Source organism: Macaca thibetana, chromosome 10 (genome assembly GCF_024542745.1).
Source record: "Macaca thibetana thibetana isolate TM-01 chromosome 10, ASM2454274v1, whole genome shotgun sequence".
NCBI classification, from domain to species: domain Eukaryota; kingdom Metazoa; phylum Chordata; class Mammalia; order Primates; family Cercopithecidae; genus Macaca; species Macaca thibetana.
The window spans coordinates 49,107,409-49,123,884 of record NC_065587.1 but is presented as its reverse complement, the minus strand read 5'-3'; the positions used below and the strand labels follow the sequence as shown (position 1 = coordinate 49,123,884).

Below are 16,476 nucleotides of genomic sequence, written 5' to 3'. Positions count from 1 at the left end.
TGAAGCAGCGTACATAATGAGATTGTTCTTATTGAATTTTTTTTTTTTTTTTTTTTTTTTTTTTTTTTTGAGACAGGGTCTTGCTCTGTCACCTGGGCTGGAGTGCAGTGGCATGATCTCGGCTCACTTCAACCTCTGCCTCCCAGGTTCAAGCAGTTCTCAGGCCTCAGTCTCCTGAGTAGCTGAGATTACAGGTGCCTGCCACCGTGCTAGGCTAATTTTTGTATTTTTAGTAGAGACAGGGTTTCTCCATGTTGGCCAGGCTGGTCTCAAACTCCTGGCCTCAAGTGATCCACCTGCCTCAGTCTCCCAAAGTGCTAGGATTACAGGTGTGAGCCACCATGCCTAGCCTCGTTGAATCTTTTTAGCAACCTTTTGAGTTGTATCATGCCATTTTACTGGAGAGGAAAGTCAGGCATAAAGAAGTTAAGTAACTCCACCAAGATCACACAGTCATTCTGTGTGGGGAGCCAGAATTCGAACCCAGGCAGTTTGAGTCTAGGACCTGTGTAGTTAGTCCTATGCAATGCTCCCTCCCAAAGCCACTCTCTGTACCCAGAAGGGGGTGTCCCAGAGCCGGGGTCATTCTTTCTTGGCCCTCTGTTTTGCATGCGGTGTTCTTCTAAGTAAACATCCTCATTCCCATTTGCTTTATATCAGCTATATTATTTCATTGCCTTAAATTGAACTCAGAGTCCCTTTAAAAGATCTGTGTTTGTCACAGAACTGCTGAAAACAAGATTTCCCACATCCTCATGCAGGTAAATGCATTAACAAAATTTTTTTTTTGCTAAATTTTTTAATGTGGTTGCTTTTGGCCACTGTTACAACCAGAGGCCTGGCTCAGCTTTTTATGTTATTGGTATGACTGCAGATTTCATATACAGCAGCACCTCATTTACAAAGAACACAGCCTTGCCATGGACTCCAAAGATGGAAAAGTCCTTTGAGGCTGGGCATGGTGGGTCATGCCTGTAATCCCAACATTTTGAGAGGCTGCGGTGGGAGAATGGCTTGAGCTCAGGAGTTCAAGACCAGCCTGGGCAACATGGTGAAACCCCGTTTCTACAAAATTTAGCTGGGCATGGTGGTGTGTGCCTGTAGTCCCAGCTACCTGGGAGGCTGAGGTGGAAGGATTGGTTGAGCCCGGGAGGTCAAGGCTGCAGTGAGCCGAAATCAGTGCCACTGCACTCTAGTCTGGGCCAAAGAGACTGAGACCCTGTCAAGGCATGAAGAGAAAAGTCCGGGTGTGGTGGCTCACACCTGTAATCCCAGCACTTTGGGAGGCCGAGGTGTGTGGATTGCATGAGCTCAGGAGTTCTAGACCAGCCTGGGCAACACGGTGAAACCCTGTCTCTACTAAAATACAAAAAAAGTTAGCCGGACTTGGTGGTGTGCGCCTGTAGTCCTAGCTATTTGGGAGGCTGAGGCAGGAGAATCACTTGAATGTAGGAGGCAGAGGTTGTGGTGAGCCAAGATTGTGCCATTGCACTCCAGCCTGGGTGAAAGAGTGACTCCATCTTACAAAAAAAAAGAAAGAAAAGAAAGGAGAGGGAGAGAGGAAAGAGGGGCAGAGAGAGAGAGAAGAGGAAAAAGAGGAGAAAGAAAGAGAAAGAAGGAAAGAGAGAGAAGGAAAGAAAGAGAAAGGAAGAAAAGAGAGAAAGAAAGAAGTCTTTAGAATTTTAATGAAAGGCCGGGTGTCGTGGCTCATGCCTGTAATCCCAGCACTTTGGGTGGCTGTGGTGGGAGGATGGCTTGAGCTTAGGAGTTCGAGACCAGCCTGGGCAACATGGTGAAACCCTGTTTCTACAAAAATTACCTGGGCATGGTGGTACGTGCCTGTAGTCCCAGCTACCTGGGATGCTGAGATGGGAAGATGGGTTGAGCCCAGGAGGTCCAGGCGGCAGTGAGCCGAGATCAGTGCCACTGCACTCCAGCCTGGGCCACACAGTGAGACCCTGTCAAGGCAAGAAAGGCAAGGCAGAGAGGGAGGAAAGAAGGGAGGGAGGGAGGGAGGGAGGGAAGGAAGGGGAGAGAAAGGGAGAAAGAAAAGAGAGAAATAAGTCCTTAGAATCTTAATGAAAGGCTGGTTGCGGTGGCTCATGCCTGTAATCCCAGCACTTTGGGAGGCCTAGGTGGGTGGATCACATGAAGTCAGGAGTTTGAAACCAGCCTGGCCAACATGGTGAAACCTCGTTTTATTTAAAAAAAAAAAAAAAAAAAGAATCTTAATGAAAGAAGAGAGAAAGAAGTTCTTAGAATCTTAATGAACAAAAACACAAGTTTCTGAAACAAGAAAACAAATGTCTCATGTAGTCTAAAGAATACGGTTTTTACTAGGGTATTTAGCAATTTTCTAGAAGATTCTGATCTATCTCTATGTGATATAATAGGTGCAAAGCTCAACCGCTCCACTTCACGGTTATGTGTGAAGGCCTCATTTTCTCCAGCTGTGGGATTGGAAAACAAGTCAATTCTTTTTTTATAATTTTGAAATCCAGGAAACGCCAAAACCATTAGCTCTCTTTCCCATCAGTTTGGCAGAAATTCACTGAGGTGAAGAGATGGGGGGTTATTTAAGGCTTTTATTTAGCTCAATTAAGGTGAATATCCACATATTTTTCTGAGAAATATGATTAGATAAGAGGATGCTGCCCCAGCTCCCCTGGGACTTGTATGTACTTTGTATTAGCCTTCTACACTCCAAAGAGTTCGGATTCTGAAACACATCTGGCCCCAGCGGTCTTGGATGAGGAGTAACACCTGTAACACCCAGAGGTAGCTGAGAGCAGTGAATGAGAATCCATGGACAGCACTGAAACTCATACCTCGGGGGACCTCTAATGTCCCTGCATCGGGCCAGTAGTTTCCGCCACTTACTGTTTAGATAGAGGCAGAGAAAACAAGTAGGGACACAATTTCAGTACCTGGAAGGGAGAACATTCCTTCGCCCTCCAACTAAGTCACTCTCCTCTCGCTTCTCAAGGCCGGGGAAGCTCTGCCGTAAGGCTAAACGTGACACTCAGGGAGCATCTGGAAACTTGCCCTGTGGCCTTTTGCCTCTAAAGCTGCAAGACCCTTTATGTGGCTCTGTTGTGAAAGGGAAAGGAGTAGAGAGAAACTGCTCAAATGACTGCAGAGACGTAGACGCTTTCCTTATCAGGGAGAGAATAGGAAGCTGTGATTGCTGTGTCCTGTCACTGTAGTGAACATTTCAAAATTATGACATAAAAATGGTCTTTGTTTGTTCTTTTGAGATGGTGGTCTCGCTCTTTCACCCAGGATGGAGTGCAGTGGTGTGATCACAGCCCTCTGCAGCCTCAATGTCCCAGGCTCAAGTGATCCTCCTGCCTCAGCCTCCTGATGTAGCTGGAACTACAGGTGCATGACACCATACCTGGCTAATTTTTGTAATTTTTGCAGAGGTGGGGTTTCACCATGTTGCCCAGGCTGGTCTCGAACTCTTGAGCTCAAGCGACCCACCTGCTTTGGGTGGCCAAAAATGTTTATTTATTCATGTATTTATTTTTGAGACGAAGTCTCGCTCTTGTCCCCCAGGCTGGAGTGCAATGGCGCGATCTTGGCTCACTGCAACCTCCACCTCCCTGGTTCAAGCGATTCTCCTGCCTCAGACTCCTGAGTAGCTGGGATTACAGGCGCCTGCCACCATGTCCGGCTAATTTTTGCATTTTGATTTTTAGTAGAGACAGGGTTTCACCCTGTTGGCCAGGCTGGTCTCGAACTCCTGACCTCAGGCGATCCGCCCACCTCAGCCTCCCAAAGTGCTGGGATTACAGGTGTGAGCCACCGCGCCTGGCCCCAAAATGTTTTTTAATATCTGGGTTTTTATTGTTGGTGGTGTTGGGTGTTTGTTTGTTTGAGACAGCATCTTACTCTCTTGACCAGACTGGAGAGCAGTGGCACGATCTCGCCTCACCACAACCTCTGCCTCTGGGTTCAAGCAATTCTCCTGCCTCAGCCTCCAGAGTAGCTGGGATTACAGGAGCAAGTACCACCAAGCTCAGATAATTTTTGTATTTTCACTGGAGATGGGGTTTCACCATGTTGGCCAGGCTGGTCTCGAATTCTTGACCTCAAGCAATCCACCCACCTCAGCCTCCCAAAGTGCTGGGATTACAGGCATGAGCCACCATGCCCAGCCAATACCTGGTTTTTCACTATGCTTCTATGAAGATGGGTTGTGCTTGAAATTATTTCACTAGTGGGGAAACACACTAAGTAGGAGAGCGACTTCACATTTTATTTATTTTTTCCAGAGAGAGGTGCCCAGGCTGGTCTCGAAACCTGGTCCCAAGCAATTCTCCCCACCTCAGCCTCCCATAGTGTTGGGATTACAGGTGTGAGCCACCGCCTGTCATGTGTTCTTTTGACTGAGGGGATCGTCACAGGACCTACTGGCCTCACATGGTGTGGTGAGGATCCAGTGAGCGCATCTATGTAAAGAGCTTAGAACAGTGCCAGGCACATAGTAAGGGCTCAGGACACATTAGCAACGAATATGGTTTCAGAGATCAGGGTCCCAGACAAAGCTATGCCAGCGGAAACAGTGTAGATCGGAATCACCTAGGGGCATCTTTTAAAACCATCAAAGCCGAGGCTACATCCCAGACCAATAAAGTCACAGCCTCTGGGGGTGGGGTCTGGGCATCAGTATTTTCTGGACGTTTCCCAGGAGTTTTCAATGTGAAGCCACGTTTGGGAACTGTCTGGTCTAGAACTTTGTGTGCCTGAGGCCTGTGCTGGGAGAACTGACTTTGAAAAGACACAGACAGGCAGTCATTTTGCAGCTAGAGGTGAAGCAGATGGGGTTGGGGCAGAAGGGTGTGAGACATGGGACCCAGCGGGGGACTACAGCTCCCAGGGGCCTTCGGGCCTGGCAACCACTGGCACCCCCACCCCCTTAGGCTGGGTTGGAGCCACTCTCTGCACCCGAGGAGGCCTCCCGAGCAGGAGGCGGGAGCAGCACTCTGAGCCCGGCTTGGGCACCAGAGGGAGCTCGTGGGGACGCGCCACGGCTCCATCCCTGCAGCTGGTTCAAACTGGTTTGGGCAGGGTGCGGCCTGGGCGGGCTGCATTCCAGGCCTCAGGCTCACGGCTGTCCGGGGCCTCCCCAAGGGCTGCGGACCTAGGGCAGGGAGCAGCGAGGGCAGGACCCCGGGCAGGAGCCCAGCACCCTGAGAGGCTAGGGAGATGTTTAAAAACCCAGTCCTCTTTGTGTAAAATCATTTACTTGACCTCCCACGGGGGTCCCTGACTAAGGCTGACAGCGCGGCTGAGCCCCTGGATAGGGCTATTCCCAGACATTAGTGTGCATTAGAATCAATGCAGAGCTTCTTAAATGCAGAGGCCCAGTGCCCCCTCTCACCAAAGATCCTGATTCAGAACGTCTGGTGGGGGGGCTTGTGGGCATCCATATTTTTAGCAAAGTATTTCTTTTTTTTTTTTATACTTTAAGTTCTAGGGTACATGTGTACAACATGCAGGTTTGTTACATATGTATACATGTGCCATGTTGGTGTGCTGCACCCATTAACTCGTCATTTACATTAGGTATATCTCCTAATGCTATCCCTCCCCTCTCCCTTAGCAAAGTATTTCTAAGCTACAATCACACATTCAGAAAAAAAGGTTAGAAACAAAATGACTCTCAACCAGCCAACCTGGCCCAGGGTATGAATCACTGGGACACTTGCAAAGGACGCAGAGACCCCTTCCCCAGACCTCCTCTCTCCCCAGGGAAGAGGATTTGAGCAATTAGCACTTTTAGTTAATATCCCAGGCTTTTTTTTGATAAAGGTAATTTTCTTTTTCTTTTTTATTTTATTTTTTGAGACAGGGCCTGGCTCTGTCACCCAGGCTACAGTGCAGTGGAGTGATCTCGGCTCACTGCAGCCTTGACCTCTGGGCTCAGGTGGTCCTCTCATCTCAGCCTCCCAAGTAGCTGGGACCACAGGCGTGTGCCACCACTCCTAGCTAAGTTTTGTGTTTTTTGTAGATGCAGGAGTTTCGCCATGTTGGCCAGACTGGTCTCAAACTCCTGGCCTCAAGATCTGCCCGCCTCGGCCTCCTACTCCCAAAGTGCTGGGATTATAGGCGTGAGCCACCATGCCAGGCTGGCTTTTTTTTTTTTTTAAATGAGTCATTTTAGACATTTACACAGTTTTGATATTGTTACAAACAGCAGCTGAAGAAATAAAACGTTCCAAACGTTCAGCTGTCCCTCTCAGCTGAACACCTGAGGTCAGGAGTTCAAGACCAGCCTTGCCAACATGGCAAAAATCCATCTCTCCTAAAAATACAAAAAATTAGTCAGGTGTAGCCAGGTGCGGTGGCTCACGCCTGTAATCCCAGCACTTTGGGAGGCCAAGGCAGGCAGATCCCCTGAGGTCGAGACTTCGAGACAAGCCTGGCCAAGATGATGAAACCCCGTTTCTACTAAAAATACAAAAAGTAGCCGGGCGTGGTGGTGGGTGCCTGCAATTCCACCTACTCAGGAGGCTGAGGCAGGAGAATCACTTGAACCCGGGAGGAGGAGGTTGCAGTGAGCCGAGATCGTGCCACTGCACTCCAGCCTGGGCTACAGAGACTCTGTCTCAAAAGAAAAAAAAAAAAAATAGTCAGGCGTAGTGGCATGTGCTTGTAATCCCAGCTACTTAGGAGGCTGAGGCAGGAGGATCACTTGAGCCCAGGAGGCAGCTGTTCCAGTGAGCTGAGATTGTGCCACTGCACATCAGCCTGGGCAACAGAGCGAGACTTTGTCTCAAAATAAATAAATAAATAAATAAATCCCTCTTGGACTGGGCGTGGTGCCTCACTCCTGCAATCCCAGCTCTTTGGGAGGCCGAGACTGGTGGGTCACTTGAAACCAGGAGTTTGAGACTGGCTGGGCCAACATGTTGAAACCCCATCTCTACTAAAAATACAAAAATTGGCCGGGCTTGGTGTTGCTTGTTCCTGTAATCCCAGCTACTCGGGAGGCTGAGGCAGGAGAATTGCTTGAACCCGGGAGATGGAGATTGCAGTGAGCCAAGATTGCCACTGCACTCCAGCCTGGGCGGCAGAGTGAGTCTCTGTCTCAAAAAAAAAAAAAAAAAAAAAAAAAGAAGAAGAAAAGAAAAAGAAATCCCTCCCATACCCCTCCCCAGTGTCTTCTCCCAGGCCCTAAAGTAACCACTTTTGGAACATGGGGTGCATCGTTCCCATGCACAGCTTTGTACTTTTGCTCCATCTGTCGGTGTCCATAAACAATCTATAGTGTGGTTCTGCATGTTTTAAAAACTGTGCTAATGGCACAGTGCCCTACAGAGCCTTCTGCAACACGGCTTTCCTTCCTTAGCTTTATGTTTCTGAGATTTATCCACCAGGAGAAGTTTGCTGTGCTCAGGTCAATTTGGTGATCTGAGGCCAGTCCTGGACTCTTTGTGGGAGATGCCCAGCCAGCAGGCAAGAGCGAAGAGGGTCTAAGACCGGCTCCCAGGGGATGGCGAGGAGGGCTCAGAGCATCAGGGAAATCATGACAATGACAAATGGCCAAGTGTGGGCTCAGTGAGTTCCTATAAAACCCTTAAGCACTTGGGGCCCAAGTCTTTGCCAAGAATTTTCCAGAAAATGACTGGCCTGAAGGCCTGGATATTTGGATAGGGAGAAATTAGCAGTGGGCAGATTTGGAAGTGGGAATTGTGATGTACTACACAAAAGGCAGATCAAATATGTGTTGTTTAGGCCCCTACCTAGGGTGGCCAACTACAATATAAATTCAGACTTAATGGAGAGGAAAGTGTGGGACGTCCTATGTATTTATTTGCACCCTTGATACCAGCCCCCTCTTTTTTTTGAAAAAAACAAAAGACAGGCTTTCACTGTGTCACGCAGGCTGGAGTGCAGTGGTGCGATCGGAGCTCGCTGTATCCAAGAACTCCTGGCCTCAAACAATCCTCCTGCATCTGCCTCCCCACTAGCTAGGACTACAGTTGCGCACCACCACACCCTGCAATTTTAATTTTTTTTTCTTTTTCCTTTTTTTTTTTTTTTTTTTTTTTTTTTTTTAAGGCGATTTAACATTTAAAGAAAAGTCAGCAGTCCGGGGGTGGTGGCTCACGTCTGTAATCCCAGCACTTTGGGAGGCCGAGGCAGGTGGCTCACCTGAGGTCAGGAGTTCGAGACCAGCCTGGCCAATATGGCGAAACCCCGTCTCTACTAAAAAATACAAAAAGTAGCCAGACATAGTGACATGGGCCTGTAATCCCAGCTACTCGGAAGGCTGAGGGAGGGGGAGAATTGCTTGAACCCAGGAGGTGGAGGTTGCAGTGAGCTGAAATCGCGCACTCCAGCCTGGGCGACAGAGCGAGTCCGTCTCCAAAAAAAAAATAATAATAATAATTAAAAATAAAAATCAAAGTCATCAAACGAAAAATTTAAACTTCAGACCTTTCTTGTACCTATTTGCCTTTTAGTACTTTCCTCGTTAGCACTGCTGGGGTGGGGGATGGGGTGCACCTCGCTCTCTTCAGCCCCAGGGCTATAAAGGGTCTATCTAGGCCAGCCTCCGAGAGCGTGGAGGGAGTGGGGGGCGGCTGTCAAATTTAGTGCGCTCAATAGTTTCCTGGTGAAGCTTATTTAAAAGCTGCACAGAAGAGGAAGACGAGGACCGTCACACTCGGCCTTCCCTCAACTCCAGGACCCTCCGCCCGATGCAAACTAGATGCTTTAGCAGGATGGGAACGAGAGGGGAGCGGGAGGCTTTGGGCTTCCTCTAAGATAGCGCCTCTCTAACCCGGACGCCCGTTAGAATCACCCGGGGAGCTTTAGAAACTACCGATGCCTAAGCCCCACTCCGAAGGATTCCGATTTAATCGGCCTGGTGCGAGGCCTGGCTTCCGGCCTTTTAAAAGCTCCCCGGGGATTCTATTGTACCGCGGGGGCCGGGAGCCCGTACTCTACCGGGATTCCGAAGAGGAGGGGTGGCTTGCCCCAATAGCTCTCAAATTTAGCTTTCGGTCAACAATCTGATTGGAACCACCTACCAAACATCAAAAGATCCTGATACCCAGGTCCCAACCCAGATACGGTGTGGTCCGGGCTTGGGAAATTCTAAAAGAGCTCCAGGTGACTGCCATCTGCAAGCGAGTTTGCAAAGCACTGGTGCCCAGGTGCTGCGGGGGCGGGCGCAGCGCGCGCCGCTCGCCACTGGGTGGCGCTGCCCGCTCGGCCCGGCGCTCCTGGAGCTGAGAGCCGCGACCGCCGGGAGCGCACCTGCCCCGCCTCCGCCAGGCGGGCCGCGGAGCATGCAGCGGACCGGGGGCGGGGCTCCGAGGCCCGGGCGCAACCACGGGCTCCCAGGCAGCCTCCGCTAACCCGACTCCGCCGCCCTCCTGATGCTGCTCGTGAACGCCGATCGGCCGGAGCCCGTGCGCAGCGGAGCGCGGGAGCTCGCGCTCTTCCTGACCCCCGAGCCTGGGGCCGAGGTAGGGGACGGGGCTGTGGAGTTGGAGGAGAGGGTTCTCGCGGTTGGGGGTCCGGGCTCCGGATCCTCGGCTTCCCCGGAGTATCCTCTAGCTCCCGGAATGGGGGGCCCGGGGATTCCCCTCTTCCTGAACTGTGGCTGCGGGGCGCCACCCAGAGATGCGCAGCGGGTCGCCTCTGCTCCCTGCTCCGGGCGACACCGGGCCCCGGAGGCCCAGGCTCGCTTTCCCTCCCCACCCAGGTACCCCAGCATCCGCCGGGTCCCGAGGCGCCGCCCTTTGCCAGGCCGGCCCTGGGAGAGGCAGACCCCGGGACCGCCCCTGCCCCGGCTACCTCCGAGCGCGATGCCCCAGCCGAGCGGCGCCGCAGGCTGCGGCTGTGCGGGGAGTCCTGAGGCCGCGCTGCGCTGCTGCAGCTCGGAGCGAAAACACCACGCCTCTGTTTGCGCTTTCTATTTTAAAAGCACCAAGTGAAAAGCAGATCTAAAACGAGACCCTCTACCTTCCGGCTGGAGGCATCTGTCGACGGTGCTGTGAAAAAGTTATTTACCCGAGTTCACTAGGAGTTATTTACGGCCAGAAATTCAACCCATTCTCTTTTTAAACCACAAAAGCAGTACAGGAGTATTTAAAATAAAGGCTATGCACCCCTTTCTCTTTTCTCTCCCATCCCAATTCTAGTTTTCTTAGAAAACCAGCATTAACAGTTTGGTATAAATCATTCCGGACATTTAAAATGCCTTTACAAATGTAGATATCTATATATCTGTATCTGTCTAGGCGGAGCATTGGCTTGCGCCAGTGGTCCCAGCATTCTGGGAGGCTGAGGAAGGAGGATTGCTTGGGATGGGGATGGGGGACGGGGAAGACTGAGGCTGCAGTGAGGCTTGATCATGCCACTGCACTCCAGCCTGGGCGACAGAGTGAGACATGTTAAAAAAAAATCTATTTCACCAGGCGTGGTGGCTCACGCCTGTAATCCCAGCACTATTGGGAGGCCGAGGCAGGTGGATCACCTGAGGTCTGGAGTTCGAGACCAGCCTGACCAACATGGCGAAACCCTGTCTCTCCTAAAAATACAAAAATTAGCCGGGCGTGTAATCCCAGCTACTTGGGAGGCTGAGGCAGGAGAATCGCTTGAGCCTGGGAGGTGGAAGTTGCAGTGAGCTGAGATCAGCCATTGCACTCCAGCCTGGGCAACAAGAGCAAAACTCCCTCTCAAAACAAAACAAAATAAAACATAAAAATATCTTTCCATATATATATAATATTTTTTTCTATATATATTCTTTCCATATATATTAAAGATATTTTTAACTCCTAGTGAACTCGGTATTTTACATATATATATATATATGTTTTTTCTTTTCTCTTTTTATTTTTCTCCACATATAGGCTGGAGTGCAGTGACACGATCTCAGCTCACTGCAACCTCCGCCTCCTGAGTTCAAGCAATTCTCCTGCCTCAGCCTACGGAGTAGCTGGGACTACAGGCGCATGCCACCACACCCATCTACTTTTTGTATTTTTAGTAGAGACAGGGTTTCACCACGTTGGCCAGGATGGTCTCTATCTCTTGACCTTGTGATCCACCTGCCTCAGCCTCCCAAAGTGCTGGAATGACAGGTGTGAGCCACCGTGCCCGGCCATCTCCATATATTTTTAAAATATTTTTTGAACAGAAGTTTTTCGTTTTTTAGGTTTTTTTGTTTTGTTTTGTTTTGTTTTTTTGAGACAGGGTTTCATTTTGTCACTCAGGCTGGAATGCAGTGACACAATCGTAGCTCAATGCAGCCTCAATCTACTGGGCTCAAGTGATCCTCCCACCTCAGCCTCCCGCATAGCCAGGACCACAGGTGTATACCACCATGTCAGGTTAACTTTTAAAACAAAGTTATTTTATGGAGACAAGATCTCACTATGTTGCCCAGGTCTTGAACTCCTGGGTCCAAGAGATCCTCTGGCCTCAGCCTCCCAAAGTGCTGGGATTACAAGAGTGTGCCACCATGCCTGGCCCATCTATATTCGTTTTAAATGAAACCTCACGTGCTGCTGTAATACTGTCCTGCAACTTGCTTTTCTTTACTCAAAATAGCATGGGCAAATGGGTGGGGACTACTAATGGGAAGGTATGGAGCTTCATTTTGGTGTGATGAACATGTTCTGGATGTTAGTTGTGATAGTTGCACAAATTTGTGAATATACTGAAAACTGCTGAATTGTACACGTTTAAAAGGGTGAATTTTGTGGTTTGTGAATTATATCTCAATTTTAAAAATAGCATGGAGGCAGGGCACAGTGGCTTATGCCTGTAATTCCAGCGACTTGGGAAGCTGAAGTGGGAGGATCACTTGAAACCAGGGATTCAAGACCAGTCTGGGCAACGCAGGAAAACCCCTGTCTCTACAAAAATGTTAAAAGATAAAAAAAAAAAAAAAAAAAAAATTTAAAAATTAAAAATAACATGAGCATGTATCCATAAACACTGTCCAACAGAAATATAATTGGAGCTACAAATGTGAGCCACCTATGCAATTTTTTTTTTCTGAGACAGAGTTTCGCTCTTGTTGCCCAGGCTGGAGTACAATGGTATGATCTAGGCTCACCGCAACCTCTGCCTCCCGGGTTCAAGTGATTCTCCTGCCTCAGCCTCATGAGAAGCTGGGATTAGAGGTGTGCACTACCATGCCCAGCTAATTTTTGTATTTTTAGTAGAGACAGGGTTTCTCCATGTTGGTCAGGCTGGTCTCGAACTCCTGACCTCAGGTGATTTGCCCGCCTCAGCCTCCCAAAGTGCTGGGATTACAGGTGTGAGCAACTGTGCCTGGCCACCTATGCAAGTTTTAGTGTCCCAGGAGCTACATGAAAAAGAAACAGGTAGCCAGGCACCATGGCTCACGTCTGTAATTCCAGCATTTTCGGAGGCCAGCGCAGGCAGATCACTTGAGGCCAGGAGTTTGACACCAGCCTGGCCAACACGGTGGAACCCAGTCTCTACTAAAAATACAAAAATTAGCCAGATGTGGTGGCATATACCTGTAATCCCAGCTACTCGGGAGGCTGAGGCACGAGAACTGCTTGAACCTGGGAGGCGGAGGTTGCAGTGAGCTGAGATCATGCCACTGCACTGCAGCCTGGGCGATAGAGTGAGACTGTCTCAAAAAAAAAAAAAAAAAAAAAAAAAAAAAGGCCAGGCATGGTGGCTCACACCTGTAATCCCAGCACCTTGGGAGGCCAAGGCGGGTGGATCACCTGAGGTCGGGAATTTGAGACCAGCCTGACCAACATGGAGAAACCCCGTCTCTACTAAAAATATAAAATTAGCTGGGTGTGGTGGCACATGCCTGTAATCCCAGCTACTTGGGAGGCTGAGTCATGAGAATCACTTGAACCTGGGAGGCGGAGGTTGCAGTGGGCCGAGATTGTGCCATTACACTCGAGCCTGGGCGACAAGAGGGTAACTCCATCTCAAAGAAAACAAAACAAAACAAAACAACAACAAAAACCAAAAGAGTAAAAAGAAAAGAAACAGGTGAAAGTAATTTTAATATATTTAAAATAACAGTATATCTGGGCCAGGTGCAGTGGCTCACGCTTGTAGTCCTAGCACTTTGGGAGGCCAAGACTGGAAGATCCCTTGAGCCCAAGGAGTTTGAGACCAGCCTGGGCAACATAGTGAGGCCCCGTCTCTAGTTAATAAAAAAATAAAAATAAAAATATATCCAGGCTGGGTGCGGTGGCTCATGCCTGAAATCCCAGCACTTTGGGAGGCCGAGGCGGGCAGATCATGAGGTCAGGAGATCGAGACCATCCTGGCTAACATGGTGAAACCCTGTCTCTACTAAGAAAACAAAAAATTAGCCAGGTGTGGTGGCGGGCGCCTGTAGTTCCAGCTACTTGGGAGGCTGAGGCAGAAGAATGGCATGAACCCGGGAGGCGGAGCTTGCAGTGAGCCGAGATCGCGCCACTGCACTCCAGCCTGGGTGACACAGCGAGACTCTGTCTCAAAAAAAAAAAACAACAACAACAACAACAACAAAAAAAAACATATATCTCTCTCTCTCTCTCTCTCTCTCCAAAATATTTCAACATGTGATCAACAGTAAAAAGTTAATGAAATTTTACATTCTGTTCTTTGTCCTGAGTTTTCAAAATCAGGCTTTTGATACTGAACTTTCAGTCCATCTCAGCTTGGACTGACCACATTTGAAGTGTTCAGTAGTCCCATGAGACATGTGGCTGCCATGTTGGAGAGCCTAGGTCTCTGTCACCCTCTGGCTTCCTAGTGTCCCACGATGAAACGGTAATTGCTCCCATTCCTGAGCACATCCTGTGTGGCACCAGTTTGCCAAACTCTGTTCATGGCTTATGTCATTGTGTCATGGCAGTGACCCGGTGACTGGGATGGTGTTATGTTGATTTTATAGCTCAGCAAACAGAGGCTCGCACAGCATAAATGACGTTGTGTGGATGGACCGTAATTTATGAATCATTCATAAATGGTTCAGGGCTGCTGCGTTTTGCCAGGCAGCGTCCTGGGGGAAGCTGCACGCTCCCCAAGCATACTTTGGTCTAGTGTCCCAGGGACTCTGGCACAGACATTTAGGTTGTCTGCGACTTTTCACTGCCTTTAGCATCCTGAGTGCATTTCTTGTTCCTTCTCTCCCTTACTCTCAGCAGCTTCATGTCATTTTGCCCAGTGGCTAAGCCCCAGCTTCATTTTGTCTCTATTAGGAATAATCTTTAAGAGAAACTGCATGTATTAATTTCATTTTCTCACTCAGGGCTCTCTTTAACTGAGTCACGGGTTTGATTATGCTCATGTGTAAGCGACGTGTAGTAAAGAGCCTCAACTCCCTGTAGCTCCATGCAGCAATAACCCACTTAAAGCGCTTGTTGAACTTGATTTACCAAAAGAAACAGAAACTGCGCCAGAGCACAGTCACGTGCAGCCTCCACTTTTAAAGCTTAATTCATTAGCAGATACTCAGGCTGGAACAGTTTCCAGGTGGGCAGATGAGCAGGAAAAGGGAAACCTGGTTTGCGAACAGGCCTGGACAGCAGCCTCCTCCCACCAGCCTGTCTCCCAGGGGCACTTTTGCCTCTTCCGTGGAGCAGTAGAAATCTCAGTCCAGCCAACCCCAGCCTTAGGGGGCCTGGGCCTCCCAGTGAAGTGGGGCCTGCTTCATTCAGCACCTTCAGCCTCGGTACGTGCCAAGTCTTTCCTGGAGCTGGGGACGCCACAGGCAGTTAGACACACAAAGCCCTTCCCCCGTGGCACTGCCAGACAGTAAACACATAACAAGGCCAGACACAGTGGCTCACGCCTGTAATCCTAGCACTTTGGGAGGCTGAGGTGGGCGGATCCTTTGTGCCAGGAGTTCGAGACCAGCCTGGGCAACATGGCAGAATCCCATCTCTACAAAAATTAGCTGGGCGTGGTGGTATGTGCCCGTGGTCCCAGCTACTAGAGAGGCCGAGGTGGGAAGATCACCTGGGTCCTGGGAGATGGAAGTTGCAGTGACCTGAGATCGCATCACTGCACTCCAGCCTGGGCAACAGAGGGAGACCCATCTCAAAAGAGAAAACAAAATGAAACCGTAGCAAGACCTCTAAATTGTAACGAATGCTACAAAGCACACGACATGGGTGGATGTGTGATAGGGCACCTGTGTGTGCAGAGACTCAGGAGGGTGAACAGAAAGTTATTGTCTGGGTGCAGTCATGGAGGTCTTCCCTGAGGCAGCATTGTCTTAGGATGAGCCCTGAGCCTAAATAGGAGTTGGCTGGCTGAGGAGAAAAATATCCCAGGCAGAAAGAACAGTTCTTACAAAAGCCCCGGGATGGGATGAAGCAGGGGGTTTTTGGGGGTGGAGAAAAGAGCAGCTGTGGGAGGCAGAGCAGCAGGAGATGGGGCAAGTGAGGGCACACAAGCTCTCCCTGGACTTCACACTGCCTTCCCCAGATGGAGAAGCTGCTGAGGGGGGTGCCTTGAGCTGGGTTGGCAGGTGAGTTACTATTTCCTGGGCCTCAGGTTTTCTCTTCAACCAGTTCCCTGCCACCCCTCTTTCTGGTTTGAACTTCCCCTTTTTCTTGAATCAGAGTCTTGCTCTTGTCACCCAGGCTGGAGTGCGGTGGCGCAATCTCAGCTCACTGCAACCTCTGCCTCCTGGGTTCAAACGATTCTCCTGCCTCAGCCTCCCGAGTAGCTGGGATTACAGGTATGCATCACCACGCCCAGCTAATTTTTGTATTTTTAGTAGAGACGGAGTTATACCATGTTGGCCAGGCTGGTCTGTAACCTCTGACGTCAGGTGATCCACCTGCCTCAGCCTTCCAAACTGTTAGGATTACAGGCGTGAGCCTCCGCACCTGGCGAACTTTTGATTTTTCTATAGTCAGAATGAGAGAAAAGAGAAATATTTCTCCAAACTCTGTACCTGGACAAAAGTAGAAAAATGTAAATTAGCCAAAGATGGCCTTCAGTTTCAAAAAAAATGTAGGAGAAGAGTTTTCTTTGCATAAGCTAAGAATATTACTTCCAACCTGCAAACATGATGCACCCATGGGAAACTTGCCAACATGTCTCATCCTTGTGTGACCTGCTGGTCCCCTTTGGGCATTCAAGTTTGGGATGCTGGATTAGAAGTCCATGGTGGGGGGCTGGGCGTGGTGGGTCACGCCTATAATTCTAGCACTTTGGGAGGCCAAGATGGGTGGATCACTTGAGGTCAGGAGTTTGAGACCAGGCTGGCCAACATGGTGAAACTCCGTCTCTACTAAAAATACAAAACTAGTTGTACATGGTGGCAGGTGCCTGTAATCCCAGCTACTTGGGTGACTGAGGCAGAATTGCTTGAACCCGAGAAGTGGAGGTTGCAGTGAGCTGAGATTGTGCCCCTGCACTCCAACCTGGGCAACAAAAGCGAGACTCTGTCAAAAAAAAAAAAAAAAAAAAATCTGTTAGGGGGACTCCAGGGTATGGTCCACTGTC

At 49.5% G+C, this 16,476-nt stretch overlaps 1 protein-coding gene across 1 annotated transcript in view; it reads left to right on the top strand.

Annotated features, from left to right (window-relative positions):
* The first annotated feature begins 9,238 nt into the window (after nt 1-9,238).
* Nucleotides 9,239-16,476, top strand: part of BCAS4 (breast carcinoma amplified sequence 4) — a 90,422-nt gene continuing 83,184 nt past the window's right edge. Inside the window, exon 1 of the mRNA XM_050807489.1 lies at nt 9,239-9,485. Coding sequence (XP_050663446.1) covers nt 9,396-9,485 — 90 coding nt within the window. The 5' untranslated portion in view covers nt 9,239-9,395. The remainder of the gene's footprint in view (nt 9,486-16,476) is intronic.